The sequence below is a fragment of the Amblyomma americanum genome, chromosome 8 (genome assembly GCF_052857255.1).
Source record: "Amblyomma americanum isolate KBUSLIRL-KWMA chromosome 8, ASM5285725v1, whole genome shotgun sequence".
NCBI classification, from domain to species: domain Eukaryota; kingdom Metazoa; phylum Arthropoda; class Arachnida; order Ixodida; family Ixodidae; genus Amblyomma; species Amblyomma americanum.
The window spans coordinates 13,318,124-13,334,474 of record NC_135504.1 but is presented as its reverse complement, the minus strand read 5'-3'; the positions used below and the strand labels follow the sequence as shown (position 1 = coordinate 13,334,474).

Sequence of the window (16,351 nt, the reverse complement as noted above, 5' to 3'; positions counted from 1 at the left end):
TATGTACGTCGGTAGATCTTCCACCCAGAAACATGCGTCAGGCTAGTCGTATATTGCCGCTGAAAGTACAGAGGCAAAAAATCTTTGTTTTGTTCACAGGCGCTGTTAGCATTTTATTCTGGCATGACTATACCTACTTAGTGCTCTGAAGTCCAGTAATCGCCCTAATTAGAGTTGGCAGCGGTAAATAAATGCAATAAAAAAAGACACTCCAAAGGATCCAAGTTCAATGATTTTATTGTGAGGTGCACAACATGTGCAAGGCACACCTTCTCAAAAGCTGAACACATACAATGCATCTCATGAAAAGAACCAAATTCACATCACAAACAACTATTCACACATCTGCACCAGCACTTGCTGTACAGCCGAGGCCAAGACATTATCTCACTTGAGAAGCTTGCATGTAGGCAGAGTAGGTACAGCTGACTTAACATAGATTGATATAAACTATTATCATCATCAGCCTGACTACACCCACAGCAGGGCAAAGGCCTCTCCCATGTCTCTCCAATTAACACTGTCCTTTGCCAGCTGCGGCCACCGTATCCCCGCAAACTTCTTAATCTCATCTGCCCACCCAAATTTCTGCCATCCCCTGGTACACTTGCCTACTCTTGGAATCTACTCCGTTACCCTTAAGGAGCAGCAATTATCTTGCCTTAGCATTAGATGCCCTGCCCAAGCCCATTTACAGTGCCATTTACAAAGAACCAAAAATGCAAGCCTTTTCTACCGAAACCATGGGGCTATGAGCTTGTTTACTTTTATTTCTGAAACCATACGACCTTCGGATTGTGCGCGACCAAACAGTAACGAGTGCTTGACTTGGCTTGGCCTGGCTGAGACATAGGCTGCATTTAAGAGCCACCTGGTGTCCCGGAGAAGATAGGTGGAAGAGAGAGAAAGAAAGGAGAAGAAAGACAGTGAGAGCCTACAAAAGATAAAAAACGACTAGCTAAATGCGACTTTAAGCATTTCCTTGATGGAAAGCAGCTTCTCACTGGGTTTGCCTTTGCGTTCACCTTCTGCTTTCTCCCATGCTTCTATCTTCAGCCACTCGTCGAATGTGACGGGTCGCACCCCTGAAAGACGAGAGGGAGTCTGAGATGAGCTGAGCCCCTTTGGGACATGATAAGGCACTGCAGTTTGCCCATACGAAAAGGAAGAGATTGTTCAGGGCAGATAGAATAGCAAATCAGGGGCCGATTTACCGAACGGTCACAAACTGAAAACAGTCAAAAAGCCCCGTTCCTATTAGTCGCCAAGACTGGCAGACATATTGACCATTAGGAGCAGGGCTAATGGATCCGTTTGTGACAGGTTTGTGATTTGATCATTACATAATTCAGCCACAGAGTCCTTATTTGAAGTGATTAATCTAAAAAATCACACATATGTTTGACAATAAGTGTCTTATATTTGCGTATTTGGGAGCTAAACACCAGTTTTCTCGATTCTCACGTGCTCCTGCCATTTAATTTTTTAACAAATTATGAAAAAGGGAGACTTATTGTCATATGTTTTGCATTTACTTTGGATCTAAGCATCCCATCCCTCTTTAATAATTATTATAAAAAAAAAAACAAAGTTAAAAATCAATTAGCTGGTAATGCATGCTGCTAGGCTGGACTGGTGAGTATATTACCAAGAAACATAGGTCCACAACTAAGGACAGGATGCCAAAAAAGGCACAGAAACTGCACTGTTCTTGTGCGCTTTTTCTCATCTCATCCATAGGTGCTGTTTCTTTTTTTTGCTTTCTTGACAAAGTTTTTTGAGATAGGAGGTTAGTTGTACAATAACGCACTACATGTATATTTTGCACATGAAGAAAGGCACTCACTCCACTTTTAAGTCTTCAAAGGTATGCAATATCAATGCTCCGAAGCTGTGTTTTACGTTGCTTCAACATTAAGTGCAATGAAATCTGAAGACGGCTGCTGCTTACTCTATGGCTCCTGTAGAAAACTTATATGCCATCATTATGGTAGCCCAAAAGCAAGAAACCGAAATGCTTCCAGCCCATAGCTTTGCCTCCAAATGGCACCACTCTTTTAACATGTAGCATAATCTCTTTAAGCGCTGCGTCCACATATGTACACATGACCCGAATGCTTGTCAAACCTTTGTGTACAAGGTGTCAAGTCCACAAATGTGGACCGTATAAGAAGGTGCTGACATGTGCAAAATCTTTCCAAGGACCATATCAAGCCAGGCATGCACCATCAACACCAAAAATGGTTTTTAAGATGGGCGCCTCCGAGCTTTACAGCAGCTTTCGTGTGGAGCTGCTGGGTGCACATTTTCTTTTGTTTGCTTTGCAAGCATTAGTGCTTTGAAATGATTATAGGCACTTATTTGTTTACACTGCAACTTGCTATTGCAGGAATCAGTCAAGAGAAGCCTAACTAAGGCCCCCTGACACCACATTTTAGTCACAATATGCAGATAGCAGGGCAGAAATTCCATTATTAGGCATCTGGGGGAAAATAGTTTTTTTTCTTCTGTGAAACCTTGGCAAGCTCCTTAGAAAATCCTGAAAATTTTAATATTTTTATCCCTATAGATAATAATCAGTGCCTAAAGGAGGGATAACAAGGTAAACCCTGGACTTGCCTCTGGATTCAAGAAGTTTCAAGATGGCCGCCGAACCATCCCGCTCGTCTGACGGCAACGCGCCCGATTCGGCATCCTTGACTACTGCCTGGCCTGTCTCGAAGCTGCTGTTCATTGTAGCCACCAAGACGCCAACCGGGCCAGTCTTCAGCCAGCCGCTGCAGTAAACACCTGGGAACACAGATAACCAGTTCTCAAACACTGCCTCTTCGGATCAAAACCGTATCAGACAGACATTTCACATGGGTGGAAGTAGTACGAATTACCAGAAGCTTACAGTGTTTTAACTGAAAAGGTCAAGAACATGCTTACTGAAGGTTGTTCTAATCAGCTGCTTGTATTGCTGTTATAATATGTATACCAGAGTTTTTACTACATCCGAGTTTACTGTAGTGGAACTGTACTTAATAGTGACATTATTTTCATCATGAATGCACAATGCCGGAGGTATGCAGAAAAAGCGACAACTTCCCAAAGCTGCCGGCCCTCAAAGTAGCAACTTAACGTAGCAGTTGCAACAACACATTTCAAATATACATATACCGTATTTATTCGAATCTAGGCCGATAGTTTTTTTTTCAAATAATTATATTCTAAACTCTAAGGTCGGCTTCGATTCGAGGATTTTAAAAAACGCGCCAGCTTTTCATTGAAGCTGCTAAATGGATGGATGGATGGATGGATACGGCTGAACCCTTTAAATCGGGCAGTGGCTCAAGCCACCTAGCCATGACTTGTGAAATTTTACTCTTGTCTTGCTTTTAGCCACCAATCAGATAATCTTCGCTTGGTTACTTCTAACATCTTAAAATCCACTTTCCCTTCACTATTACTAAACCCCAATGCCTTGGGTAAGTCAGCCCCGCTGCCTTCCACTGTAGGGTGAAGCCCTTTACAGAAAAGTATCAAGTGTTCAGCCGTTTCCTCCTCCTCTCCGCACGCAATGCACAAAGTGTCTATCTCATGGTACCTGACTCTATACGTCTTAGTCCGCAAAACTCCCGTCCTGGCCTCAAACAACAAAGAGCTTCCCCTACAATTATCATAGATATTTTCTTTGACAATTTCCTGCTTAAAGGTCCGGTATGCTCCCAGTGCTGATTTCGTCAGCATCCCTGTTTTCCACAGAGCTCTCTCTGTTTCTTTAACCTTTTTCTTAACCGATAATTGCTGATTTGCCCCCCCTACTGCTGTCCAGATATTTGCTTGTCAAATTTCTAGTTCGCTTTCTTCTTTTCGTGTCAACATTCTTTATATACAAGTATCTGAAAACTTTCCTAGCCCACTGCTTTTCCTCCTTCTCAATCGTTCCTCAAATGCTATCTTACTGCTAGCCTCTCTGCTCTCGAAAGGCGCCCATCCCATATCACCCTGTACCCCCTGATTTGGTGTATTGCCATGTGCTCCCAAAGCTAACCTCCCTACACCCCGTTGTTTGATTTCTAACCTTGCTTGAACATCTGGTCTCATGCACAGGACCACATTGCCGAAGGTCAGGCTAGGGACCATCACCCCTTTCCAGATCCCTCTTACCACTTCGTACCTATTGTAATTCCACAGTGCCCTATTTTTCATGACAGCTGCATTCCTACTAACTTTATTCATTACATATTTTTCATGCTCTGTCAGATACTCAGCACTGTTATTTATCCACACCCCAAGATACTTGCCCTCTTCATTAAATATCATGACTGCAGATTTTTCCTTACTAAACTTGAAACCTAATCTATCTCCCTCTGTACCACATATGTCTATCAACTTCTGCAAGTCTTCCTTGTTGTCAGCCATTAGCACTATATCATCCGCATATATTAGTCCCGGTAATGACTGTTTAATCCATTCCCCTTGCTTGAAAAATGTTGTGCATAGTCAGCGCCATCTAGAAAAGTCAGTATCGCAGCCGCTACTAGCCGTGCCAGTAGCCAACCGTACACAAGTGAGGTTGCCATTTTGACTTGTGTCGTGTCGGCCGTATCGGTATGCGGCATGATGTTATCGCGATGGCACCAAGCAGGAGATGCCACTACAGTGCCGCTTTCAAGCGAAAAGTTGTGATAGCTGCAGAGGCATCGTCGAACCTTCAAGCCGGGCGGGACTTTGGCGTCGACGAGAAAAACGTCCGTCGTCGGAGGGGACAACGACAGCAGCTTTTTGTGTGCGCCGCAACGAGGATGGCATTTAGCGGACCAAAGAAAGGCCGTCACCACGAAGTGGAGACAGTTTTGGCCGACTTTGTTCGGACACAGAGAGCAGCTGCCCTTCCAGTGACAACAGAAGTGCTCCAAGCAAAAGCTAGGGAACTTTCGAGGGAGCGAGGCCTTACGCCAAAGGACTTCAAAGCCAGCCGGGGCTGGCTTCAAAAATTCATGAAGCGCTTCGGCTTCAGCCTTCGCCGTCGCACTTCAATCACCCAGAAGCTGCCAAGCGATTTCGAATAAAAGCTGATAGCTTTTCAGCGTTACGAGCTGCGAAAGAGAGAAGCAGCAGGCTACAACCTTGGGCAAATCGGCAACGCCGACCAGACGGCTGTGCTTTTTTGATAAGGCAGTGGCGTACACCGTGAATGAAAAGGGCGCCAAGGAGGTGAAGGTGCGCTCTACGGGCTACGAGAAGCAGCGCGCAACTGTGATGCTGTGCTGCGCAGCTGATGGACATAAACTCCCTCCTTATATGATTTTTAAAAGGAAGACACTGCCTGCTCGAGAAACTTTCCCAAAAAATGTCATTGTGTGGGCAAATGAGAACTGGTGGATGACGGATGCGATGGTGGAAGAGTGGGTTATGATTGTGTGGCGACGGCGTCCAGGAGCCCATTTGACAAAGAACTTGCTCCTTGTCGTCGACTCTTACCGTGGGAACTTGACCGACAACATGGAGGCTGCGCTCGCCCAAGCGAACACGGACCTCGCTGTCATACCGGGCGGCATGACAGGCCAGTTGCAGCCACTTGATGTCTGCATCAACAAACCTTTCAAGGATCGCCTGGGGAAATATTACACGGACTGGTTGACTGACGAAGACCACATGCTAACGGCAACGGGCTGCATCAAACGTGCATCACTATCGCAGCTGGCGGGCTGGATTGCTGCAGCGTGGGACGAAATCCCAGGTACTTTGATCGTGCGCGCCTTTAAAAAGTGCAGCATATCTAATGCACTCGACGGTACCGAAGATAGTGCACTGTTTGAAGGTGGCAGTGACAAGGAACACAGCGACGAGTCTAGCAGCGATGACGACGCTGAATGAGCTCTGCACGTTCAGTTCAATAAATGCTGTTTGCATTTTGTGAACGCTGTCCTTGGTTTTTTTGTTCGGCCTACATTCGAGGTAATATATATATTTTTTTGTTGGCTTCGGACTTTAGGGGGTCGGCCTAGATTCAAGTAAATACGGTATGTATACTGAAACCACAATCATTGAATATTGGCGTGTACAAAAAAAGTATATGTTCTTAGAGGTGTCCTTCCCCTTGATACATAAAATAACGCAATTTCCCACGAATACAACAAAACAGCAGTTAAAACAGAGCAATTTCAGCCACCTTCCACTACGTCTTGACAAGGTTTAACTGTATACACGGAGTGTACCAAACTGCCTGAAGCAGCCATGCCCCGAGTGAAATTTTTCCGCACCAAACTGCAAAAGGAGGAACAAATAGTGCAGAAAGTTGAAGATTCATCTTTAACACTTTGCATTAGCGCAAGTGGTGCTGTCTGCTTCTTCTTCTCCTATGTCTTCGGAGTGCTTACCTGGCAGGGCCTCGACACGGCCTTGAGTGTTTGGCACAAAGCCTCGCCTGTTGTCGTACGGCACGGCAGGATCCACCACTTCACTGGTGTAGCCAATGCTCTTCAGGACCTGTAAGAAGCCAAGATGAAAAAAAAAGAAAGAAAGGTCAGAGGCATGTTTCAAAGTAAGTACTCTAGAACAAGTCTCCAAAGACACACTCTATGGCCAACTCAATAATTCAAATACAGAGGAGACTGAAAATTCATTTCAATTATGAAGCCTTTAAATGAAGAGAAAACCTCTTTAATACACTTGGTGCCGACTGGATCAAAGCGCTGGTTCAACTCACCTCGAAATTGTTCACAAGATTAAATCGCATGCTGAGATTACAACAGTGCATTTGGTACCACTACGCAGTAATGAAGTAAGACAAAATAATAAATATTAAGTGAAAACAAAAACTGTACAGTGAAACATGTAAACTAACAAATGAATGAACTGCCATCTTCTACACATTTGATGTAAACCTGGAAATGACAAACATCAAGTGCTGTATACTAAAAAAATACTGACTATGCGATTGCCATGCAACATTTGTGCTAGCAAAAATCATGATCTCAAGCAAAGGCAGTTCAAAAATGTTTCGGGGCAGATCATGACAGCGCTTGTAGGCTACTGTACACAGGCCATCCAAGCCTCGATAAAACGCTTGAAAAAACAACAACAAACAGAATGCCAAAAAACGATGCTTACCATATGGCATGGCACTGTCTCTGTTTCACCAGTATGAACTGCCTTCGTTGCCCCCGACTCTGTTTTCTGCAAGTGGCGAAGTCAAAATCAACCCAAGAGAGATCTGAATTAGTGCACAGAAAAGATGGTTGAAAGACTACGAGAGAAGAGTTTGCAGACAGCAATGTAAAATCTAGCACAACCGACATCAAGTGATGTGCTGAGGTTCACAATGCTCAAAGCAGCTTAAAACCAACCTCTTCAACGTAGCACACACAAACTCATATCTACCCCACACATGCACCAGAAATGACAATAAATGCCATTATGTTTGGAGTTGGTGCTACATGTCCAGATTTAATGTCAATTTATGCAAGCCACGATGACGATAACACCTGCAAGCTCATCAAAAATTCTACCTTTTTTAAAAAGTGCTCATGAGCACAAAACCTTGTCAATGTTGTCCAAATGTAATACAGTAAACCCAGGCAACCTTTTACTTGCCAATGTTCCAAAATTTGAACATTTGAAACTCAGTTGTCACTGTTCATGCCCTGTTTAAGTGCCCTTTCTTTCTGGCTCCCAGTTCTAAAGAGGCATTGTATACATTTTTCCCCCTTGGTATTTACAGAGATTGGTATATGAACAAGGAGCTATCCTGCACACCATCTTCAATCTGCAAATTTATCAAGCATGCAGTGCCAAGCTTGTTTCACAATGCTTTAGTTACACACTTTGCTGGCAAGTTGGTTAATTTCTCCTGTGATACTGATGAAAATTTTCTGATGTCATCATGATGACCCTAACTGCGCCCACTGCAGGACAAAGGCTTTTCCCACATCGCTCCAATTAACCCTGTCCTGTGCAAGCTAGGGACACATTATACCTGCAAACATCCTCACCTCATCTGCCCGCTTGACTTTCTGCTGCCCCCTGCTACACTTCCCTTCTCTTGGAATCCGGTCCATTACCCTTAATGACCATTGGTTATCTTGTCTTTGCATTACATGCCCTGCCGAATTCCATTTCTTCTTGGTTTCGACTAGGATGTCACTAACCTGCGTTTCTTTCCTCATCCATTCTGCTGACTTCCTATTTCTCAACAACAAAACTCTCATTCTCTTTTCCATAACACGCTAGCATCTCCCTCATCTTCCATAGCGTATCACACAGTACAGTCAAATCACCCATCATAACCCTATTTCTTCCCCACTCCCCGTTCCCCAATGCAAACATAGCAGGCCAGATAATGATCCCTAAGGCCAGTCTCTCTCTAAGCAAACCTCGCTTCTCCTAATAGCTCAGCACATGGCTCCAAAGTTTCTGATAAGGTGGTCAGCTTCTCTTCCCTTCCACATTTTTCCCACTGGCCCATCTGGCTTTTGCTGTTATTTCTGTGGAAATACATAGCAATGAACACCAGGGCTAGTCTGAGTTGCCACTCGCCTCTAGCCGGTTAACTGACAGCTCGACCCCTGCGACGCGACCCGTGCCTGGCTCAGCCAGGAAGCGCAGGGGACCCCGCAGGAAGCGCAGCTCCCACGAGCGGGGCTGGCCACTGGGCTTCCGCTCGGATGTCTGCACCATCAGTTCCATCAACCGCTTTCGAGGTCGTGGCAGCTCTGAAAACAAAGCGACAAAGCGCAAATGTAAACCCAAAATGCTCAGGCAATGAAAACATTGCATGAAAGTAGTGAACTTCCAGAGCTTTCATCAACTGTGGTCCCTACATTGCAGGAATGTCAAAGACAAGCCAATGCTACAAGAAAAATATGAAGACTGCGTAATTAAATGTAGCGAATTATAACTTACAAATGTGTCAGAAAGATAAAACTGCCCACAAATAATCAGTCAGAATAAAATAAATTAGTATTAAAATTAAGAACCGTTCCACCACCTGCCAATGCTGCATAACAAGAGAAGAAATTTTTAGACCTTCGCCATTATAGCTTTTCAGTGAGTTATTTCCCAGAAGGCCTCCTGCATCTCTTATGAGTGGCACTCGATAGATATGTTAGATAAAATCACTTCTACAATAATGTAAGCAATTATTATACATCTGCGAGCGGATATAAAAATATTCACAGCATTGCAGCCTCTACCATACATGATACACAGGGCAATACAGGGTGAAAGACGAAGCAGTAAATTCTATCACACTGCATGAAGCAAAAAACTATTACAGGCACAATTAACCAGGGCTCAGGCAAAGTCCCACAGAACCTCAGACGTTGTTCGAGAGTCTCGCATATACACGAGCAGTCAAATTAATGGAATGCCACATTTGCGAAAAAAAAAAAAGAAAACTTAACCTCATTGTAGTCTTTCTACACATTGTGATGCAGATAGGTTTATGGTTTATGAGGTTTAACGTTCCAAAGCTACTCAGGCTATGAGGGACTCTGTAGTGGAGGGCTCCAAGTAGCTTCGACCGCCTAGAGTTCGTTAACGAGCACCGATGTTGCACAGTACATGGGCCTCTAGCATTTCATCTCCATCGAAATGCGACCACCGCGGCCGGGATTGAACCCACGTCTTTCGGCTCAGCAGCCGAGCATCATAACCACTGAGCCATCATCACGGCATCATCGTGATGTAGATATATGCACCCTAATTTTGAGCATGCAAATTATCCAGTGCACCACTAAACCTCAGGCGATGCGGCCTGGGTGCAAACAAACTAAGCTTATTTGCTAAAGTACTGATCCATTTACTTCTCACAACAGCTGTACATAAGACTGTGAGAAAATCTTGTAAATTGCCTAACATGGATCGCCCTCAATTGAAAACACCTCACAAGGCTAGAATAAATGCCTCTGTTTGTCTGATGAAATTTGTTTTCCCAGTGGGAAAGACAAGCCTCTCCCAAGTTCAATTTTTCCAGGAGTCGACTGATGCAAGCATTTTCCAACGTCGATGAAAAAATGCTATCCCTACCAGCCAGCTTTTCTCGAACCACGTCAAAGTCCTCGGGTCGAAAGATGCTGTCCACGCCAGGAATCTTGGTCATCTCCCGGAGCTCCTTGATGGTGAAGGCCACCTCCAGAGGACCCCTCCGACCAACCACAATTACTTTCTGCACGGAGCTCTTTCTTAGGGCTTGCAGGGCTGGCTCAGCTATATCAGTCTCCTGCACAAGAAACAACCAAAATGCAGTAGACTCCCGCCAACTTCGTTAAGACGAATTAACAGATAAAGTGAACGTTGGTTTGGTTTCCCATAGGATTCAATGTAGGAAGAATACAAACCAATAAGTGATAATTCTTCCCTTGAAAAGTGCCAATGGCATTATGTCTTCAGAATCAAGGAGGACAGGATTCCTTTATTCTTACCTTGTGTTTCCTGTGTATTGCTTTGTATTTTTCTTTTATCAGTAGTTACTTGTTCTTTTAATTTGTACTGTTTTATATTTGTGCGTTCCACTGTCATGTTTTTTTCACTAATATCCCTCAAGAGAAAAGTATACAACAGCTGTATCTTACCGGTAATCATCTATGGGGGAGAAACAGAGGCTAACGAAAAGGGTTCAGCTTAAGTTAAAGATAACGCAGCGAGCTATGGAAATAAAAATGATAGACCGACCGCGAACGGGCAGAGAGGACTATATTCGTGAGACTATATTTGCTGTGCATCAACGACAGCGGTGGTTGCAGTCTGAACTTCTCCAGAGTGAAAGCCCACCTGAAGTGACTCCAGGGGTGAGAGCAGAATACGGGCAACGTCGAGTGCAACGTTGCCGTGACCGATGATGACAGCCGTCCCTCCGCTAAGGTCTGGGCAGACGCCAACATCGGCAGGGTGGCCATTGTACCAGCCAACAAATTTGCGGGCACTGAACACATTCAGAAGGTCCTGCAAGAGCACAATCATCAAGAGTGAATACTCCCTTAATACACCCCAACTCTCTTAAATACCCCCTTAATTCACAGAGTAAGGTGTATGCAAGTCATGTAGTTGGCTGCAATCATACTGGAGGTTCAGTTAGGTTAGGTTGGCACTCTTACATCAAATGTACAAATGTAAAGTCCATACAACAGCTTGCTAGAACAGTATGGAACTGATCAGAAGCTACTAGTTATGAACAGTTCTTAAAAATCTGACTGAGCAAAGGACCAGAAACACTTTGCACTTTTTTCTCTAACCAAGCCCGCTAGCAGTTACGCACGCAAGAACGAGAAAGTAAATGCACGCATGCACGGCAATTATGTATATATTTCTCAGACTTCTTTCAAGTGATTACAACTAAAACCATCGATAGATACAGAGTTGTGCATATCGTTAGGGGAAGCGTGGCAGCCCAGGAACAGCTCGCCATGTTGCCTGTACCTATTCGGTAGTTCACAAATATCCAAACTATGGCAATGTTTACACTGGCATCAGATGATTGAGTAAACATGCCCTCTTTGTCTTCCAACATTGCAACCAAAACCTGCGAATGGACTTAGAAATTGATATTCAAATTTTTTTTACCACCGCTGTCATCTCAGTGTCAGAACAGCGCAGACATAAATATGTTGTAATATGAGGGTCGTTGACAACACATCTCCACAATGACACAGCCAACAATAATCAATACAAGGCTTAACAGAGAGAGAATGTTTGACAATAACCACAAGCACAGCCTCCCCATTTGCTACAACAGCCAAGCTGTTGAAAAGATGAAACTTTACTCAGCTGACCGAAGTGGTGAAGCTGCGATAATTCCGACTTACCTCGCCAGGAATACCTAGGCTTTTCTCTTGATCAGCTCCATACGTCTGGTGAAAGTACAGAACAGTTTGTGTGTCAGTAAAGTATGCTGCGAGTGTTCTTAAACAACAAGTTTAGGGTTGCTTATTGTTGCGTGTATCGAACAATGTATGAATAGCAGACAGTTTGTGCCCTTACGGAGAAACTCCGCGAACAAGTCTCAATGTAATCAAGCACTCTCAATGTAAGCAGATTTTAATTTTGGTGTGTAAATGGGATTGGGTGGCTAGCACTAAGTAAAAACTGTAGGTTTGGACGTGTGGGTGCAAAAACTGCAAGAACAAACAAATACACGAGAAAAAAAATAAAGGATGGCATGAGCAACGTAGCATAAATCCAAATGCCACTGTAAGCTTTGCAGTGGAAGACAGAGTAAAGGAGCCAATCCTGATTGCATGCGGGAAAGGCCTGCAGTATGCACAAGTAAAATTAAGGAACAGTACCCTTTCCTAAAACTGCAAAACTGTATGAAAAAAAAAAAGCACACACACAAACATAGAAGACGTCTTTTGTGCCTGGGAAAGACTTACCAGTACGACAGCATGGTAGGCCTTCCTCAAGTCCGCAAGCGTGACATCTGCACCAAGTCGAACATTTCCGTACAAGTTGCACCGGGAGCTCTTGGCAATGTTTGTGAACGTGTGGACAACGTTCTGGAAACCAGACATGGACATCAAACTGCATCTGAAATGGAGCTTGACAGCACAAGGACTTCACAGAACTTCAGGCACTAATTAAAAAGTCTGATAATTATATTAAGAACTCTTTTTCTGTAGCCAAACAGGAAGCCTGCCATGAAAAATACTTAATTCTGCAAAGATTACAATAACAGAATGATCGGAAACTTCCGAAAAAGCAGGTTGCAATTCGTGGATTCCTTTGCACAAACATAACTAACCCTCGACATCAGTGATAACTGAAGGTGGCTGAGCACTCTGGCAATAAAAAAAAAATTTAAATTAATCTGACCTTAGCCGTAAACTCAATGGCCTTTTTCTGTCATCCAATAAAGCTGCTATCTTTCATGCTACTATTCTATTAGCCCTGCCTTGACTCTACTGCTATGCTTTTCAACCAAAAGGCGGCAAGCACTTTTCGCCACAAGCTTCTAGAAGTGCTAGCCGTGAACAGCCTTTCTGGAATTTCACCCTTAAGAGGAGAGATAAGAGAAAAAGAAGGTGAAGGGATAAACAGGGCATGCAAAAGATGCAATAAATAAAGCAATGGAGGAATGAAAGACAGAATGACCTTGAAGTCATTCTTTCTTTTCCCTCCCTGTCGCACGCACCTTCACTTCGGGGTGATCTGGTGCCACACCAAAGCGCACCAGCCCGAATGGTACCGGCAAGCTTTCGTAGATATCTACGACGGCATTGGGATACTGTGTCAAAAAAAAAAAAAAAAAGCACGGCGGCCTCCAGTCAAAATACACAGCACAATATTTGAAAGACACAGCTGATTAGGTATTTAATAAATGCAACTTCATTGTATCCATCAACAAATACCATTGATGTAAAATGCAAGAAAAAAATGCATAAGCTGCTAAAATTTATTCCTCCACTAATTAAGGCCCTGCTGCATTGTGTGATATGGCCCCCTCCGAAAGACCTCAAAACTGCAACTAACACAAAGAAAAGAGACACATGCAATGTTATAAAGTGGCTATAGGCTATCTCTTCCATGTTACAGTTTCACCTGCATATACAAAGAAAGTTGGAATACTCTTGCAAAAAGACAAAGTGACAGGAACCAACTTGAAGTGTTCGGCTAGAAATATTAGGTGATGAACAGGTCAGGCACGCAAAGTCAGCGCCTTGAAATTAAGGGCTCGCCAACAGTACACACTGCACATTACCATTCAAGATATAAAAAGCAGGAATGACAGGTTGCATAACTTTAAAAAGTGACCACAGTGGAAAGGGGTATAGCCGCGTACAATGGCTTGTGCAATTGCTAGAAGTGTAGTAACATAATGCAAGCATAACCTGCGAAAAGCTGACGAATAAGTGAGTTACGCGTTAAGATTCAGCCACCATTCTGAATAAAACACCGCTTCAAGCAGGACTTTTTATCTCGTATTGAAGCTACAAATGAGTATACTACAGTATGGTCCAACATAAAAGGAAACATGGTGTCAGAGATTACCTCTGACGTGTGAGTAGTAAACAGCGATTCCTTTCCATGCTAAAATGTAAACACAGCTTTTGGTGTTCCCTGGGAGTTTTTGTGCGGCTTTGAGCACATCTCCACAATCAACAGACAAGTAAAGATAATCTTCATATCTCTGGTACTAACTGTTCCATTTTATACTGAACTGGACTGTATATTCCTGTGCTAGGTATACATTAGTGACAAATCTCAGTGCTCCACAAACACATTTCATAATGTGACAGCGACCACAAAGGAACTGAACATGAGCTGTTATTGATGGGATTTAATGGCACACTGAATAAATAAGTAGTAAAAAATTAAGGCAGGAAAGAATTGCATCTCTATATGCAGTTGACTCTCCATAGTTTAAACTTGGAGGGGACAAAAACATTTGTTTGAACCATATGCAGCTCAAGTTAAGGGTAATCTTTTTAATAGATACAATACCGATGGGACCCGAATGTCACTTTTAAAAAAAATGCGAAGTCTAAACTAAGCGAGTTCAAGTTAATAAGACTGTACAATACCTTAATTGTACATCGTCTGAACAATTCAGTGCAGATCGTACCCCCAAGACTTATGTTCTTTCCCCAGGTAACCAGCAGTCAAATTAGCAAACAAATCAATCAATCAATCAATTAAATAAAGGCATACAGAACGCACCTACTTTGAGAACCTGCTGCGCTGTGTAGAACCCAGCTGGACCCGCACCAACAATCGAAACCTTGAGAGACGACACTGAGTGCTTCCACCGCCTTGTACGACACCAGGAATGTGGACCTCTCAGCAGGTGACCCCTTGCTATGCCCACACCAAAGACAACCATGGCGTCGCCGTCGGTGCTGCCGTCACGTACTTGTCCAACAGCGTGACAGAGGTGGATTGCCACCTAGCTTCTACCTTTGGAAACGTGCGAGACAAGGATAAAACCAAAAAGCAACAATCTGGCTGTGAGTGCCGTGGGCAGTACAAACATAGCCCGAGGACAAATGATAAAAAGACAAGGACCTTAGTCGAGATTAGAGTATGACTGTCGAAGGATGCAGTTTGCTTCAGCAGAGAACAGGTGTGGGCTCGAAAAAACTGCTGGAAATGGCGGGCACTACCTTTTTTTTTTGCATTCTTGCATGGCATGACAGGTGTCACCTGGCTTCATGTCAATCAGCAACTACACTACTTTTCAGCAACATGCGATCAGGCAGCTGTGACAAACAACGTTCAGTTCAGATACAAGGATACTTCCATGGACAAAAACAGTATGAATGTTGCAGCGAAACAGAATTAAATTTATGGCAAAAACCAAACGAATTCACATCTGTGTTGATGTTGCCCCAGCATCATCAGCCAACTACGTCCACTGCAAGGCAATGCCTCAACCAATGATCTTCAATTAACCTTGTCCTATATTAGCTGCAGTCGCCCAAACACCATAAACTTCCCAACATCATCTACAGCTGATACTCTGCTAACCCTTGGAATTCAATCCATCGCTTTCGCCGTCAGATGCCCTGCCAACGTCCATTTCCTCTTCTTGATCTCTACTAAATTAACTGCAGTTTGTCCCCTAATAATCCATCCTGCCCCCCTTCCGCATCTTAATATCCCTGCATCCATGAACTATACAATAAAAAACAGAGTTGTGCTGCTATAAGATCGTTTTCCACTGCTTTGATCTGCGGAACACTGTACAAGCCAGATGATGTACAAATAAAAAAGCACTGCCTTAATATCACACTCTTTGGGCGTGCTGAACTATAAGCGCAGTAACGTAATCTACTGACGAGAACATCACGATCACGATGCTCACAGTTCGTCAAATTTACGCGTTAAGAACAACAGAACGAAAAAACTTAAGCCGCATATGTGGCCGGGTGAAATACGGAGACAGTGACCCACCTCTTATGCCGGCGTTCTTGAACTCGCAGAGCACACAGTCATAGCACCTGTGGGCTGTTTTGCTCGCCTTTGGACAGCTGACACGATTAACGGGGCAGTCCAACGATTGCGGCAACGTTGATGCTGCCAGCGGTCATTAGATGCGTTGTCCACATGATCAAGTAAAAGAAGTCAAGACATTCGGTTGTCAGGAGATTTGCAGCTTAGCTATTACAGTACAGCGAAGCTGCAGATTAAACAGCATACGAACCAACGACCTAAACCGCGCACCGCGAGTTTCAATAAACATCGCACTACATTGTAGTAAGGTGTATCAATGCGCTGTCCTGACAAATTTTTTTACGATAGCATGTCATGCCATTGGCGTTAGTTTGCAAAGACAACAGTGTGACGTGATTCAGAGACTGTATTTTTCTCCTCAATTGTCGTCGAGGCAGAGTCAGTGCGAAAGTCAATGTCGAGGGAAAAGCCAGCG

The 16,351-nt window shown here is 43.8% G+C and overlaps 1 protein-coding gene across 2 annotated transcripts; it reads right to left on the bottom strand.

The window, feature by feature from the left end:
- Positions 1-219: 219 nt before the first annotated feature.
- On the bottom strand, positions 220-16,173 carry dare (NADPH:adrenodoxin oxidoreductase, mitochondrial). 2 transcript variants are annotated; one of them, XM_077633852.1, is made up of 12 exons: positions 15,877-16,173; positions 14,648-14,880; positions 13,118-13,210; positions 12,360-12,482; positions 11,793-11,837; positions 10,762-10,932; positions 10,018-10,210; positions 8,527-8,702; positions 7,102-7,167; positions 6,369-6,477; positions 2,620-2,790; positions 220-1,085 (listed from the first exon to the last, which is right to left on the bottom strand). In XM_077633852.1, the coding sequence occupies exons 2-12, from the start codon at positions 14,804-14,806 to the stop codon at positions 955-957; spliced, it is 1,437 nt and encodes a 478-aa protein (XP_077489978.1). In that variant the 5' UTR covers positions 14,807-14,880; positions 15,877-16,173; the 3' UTR covers positions 220-954. The 2 variants fall into 2 exon arrangements, with proteins under 2 accessions (XP_077489978.1, XP_077489979.1); XM_077633853.1 differs by having other exon boundaries at positions 14,648-14,876; positions 15,877-16,162.
- Between the last annotated feature and the right edge of the window lie 178 nt (positions 16,174-16,351).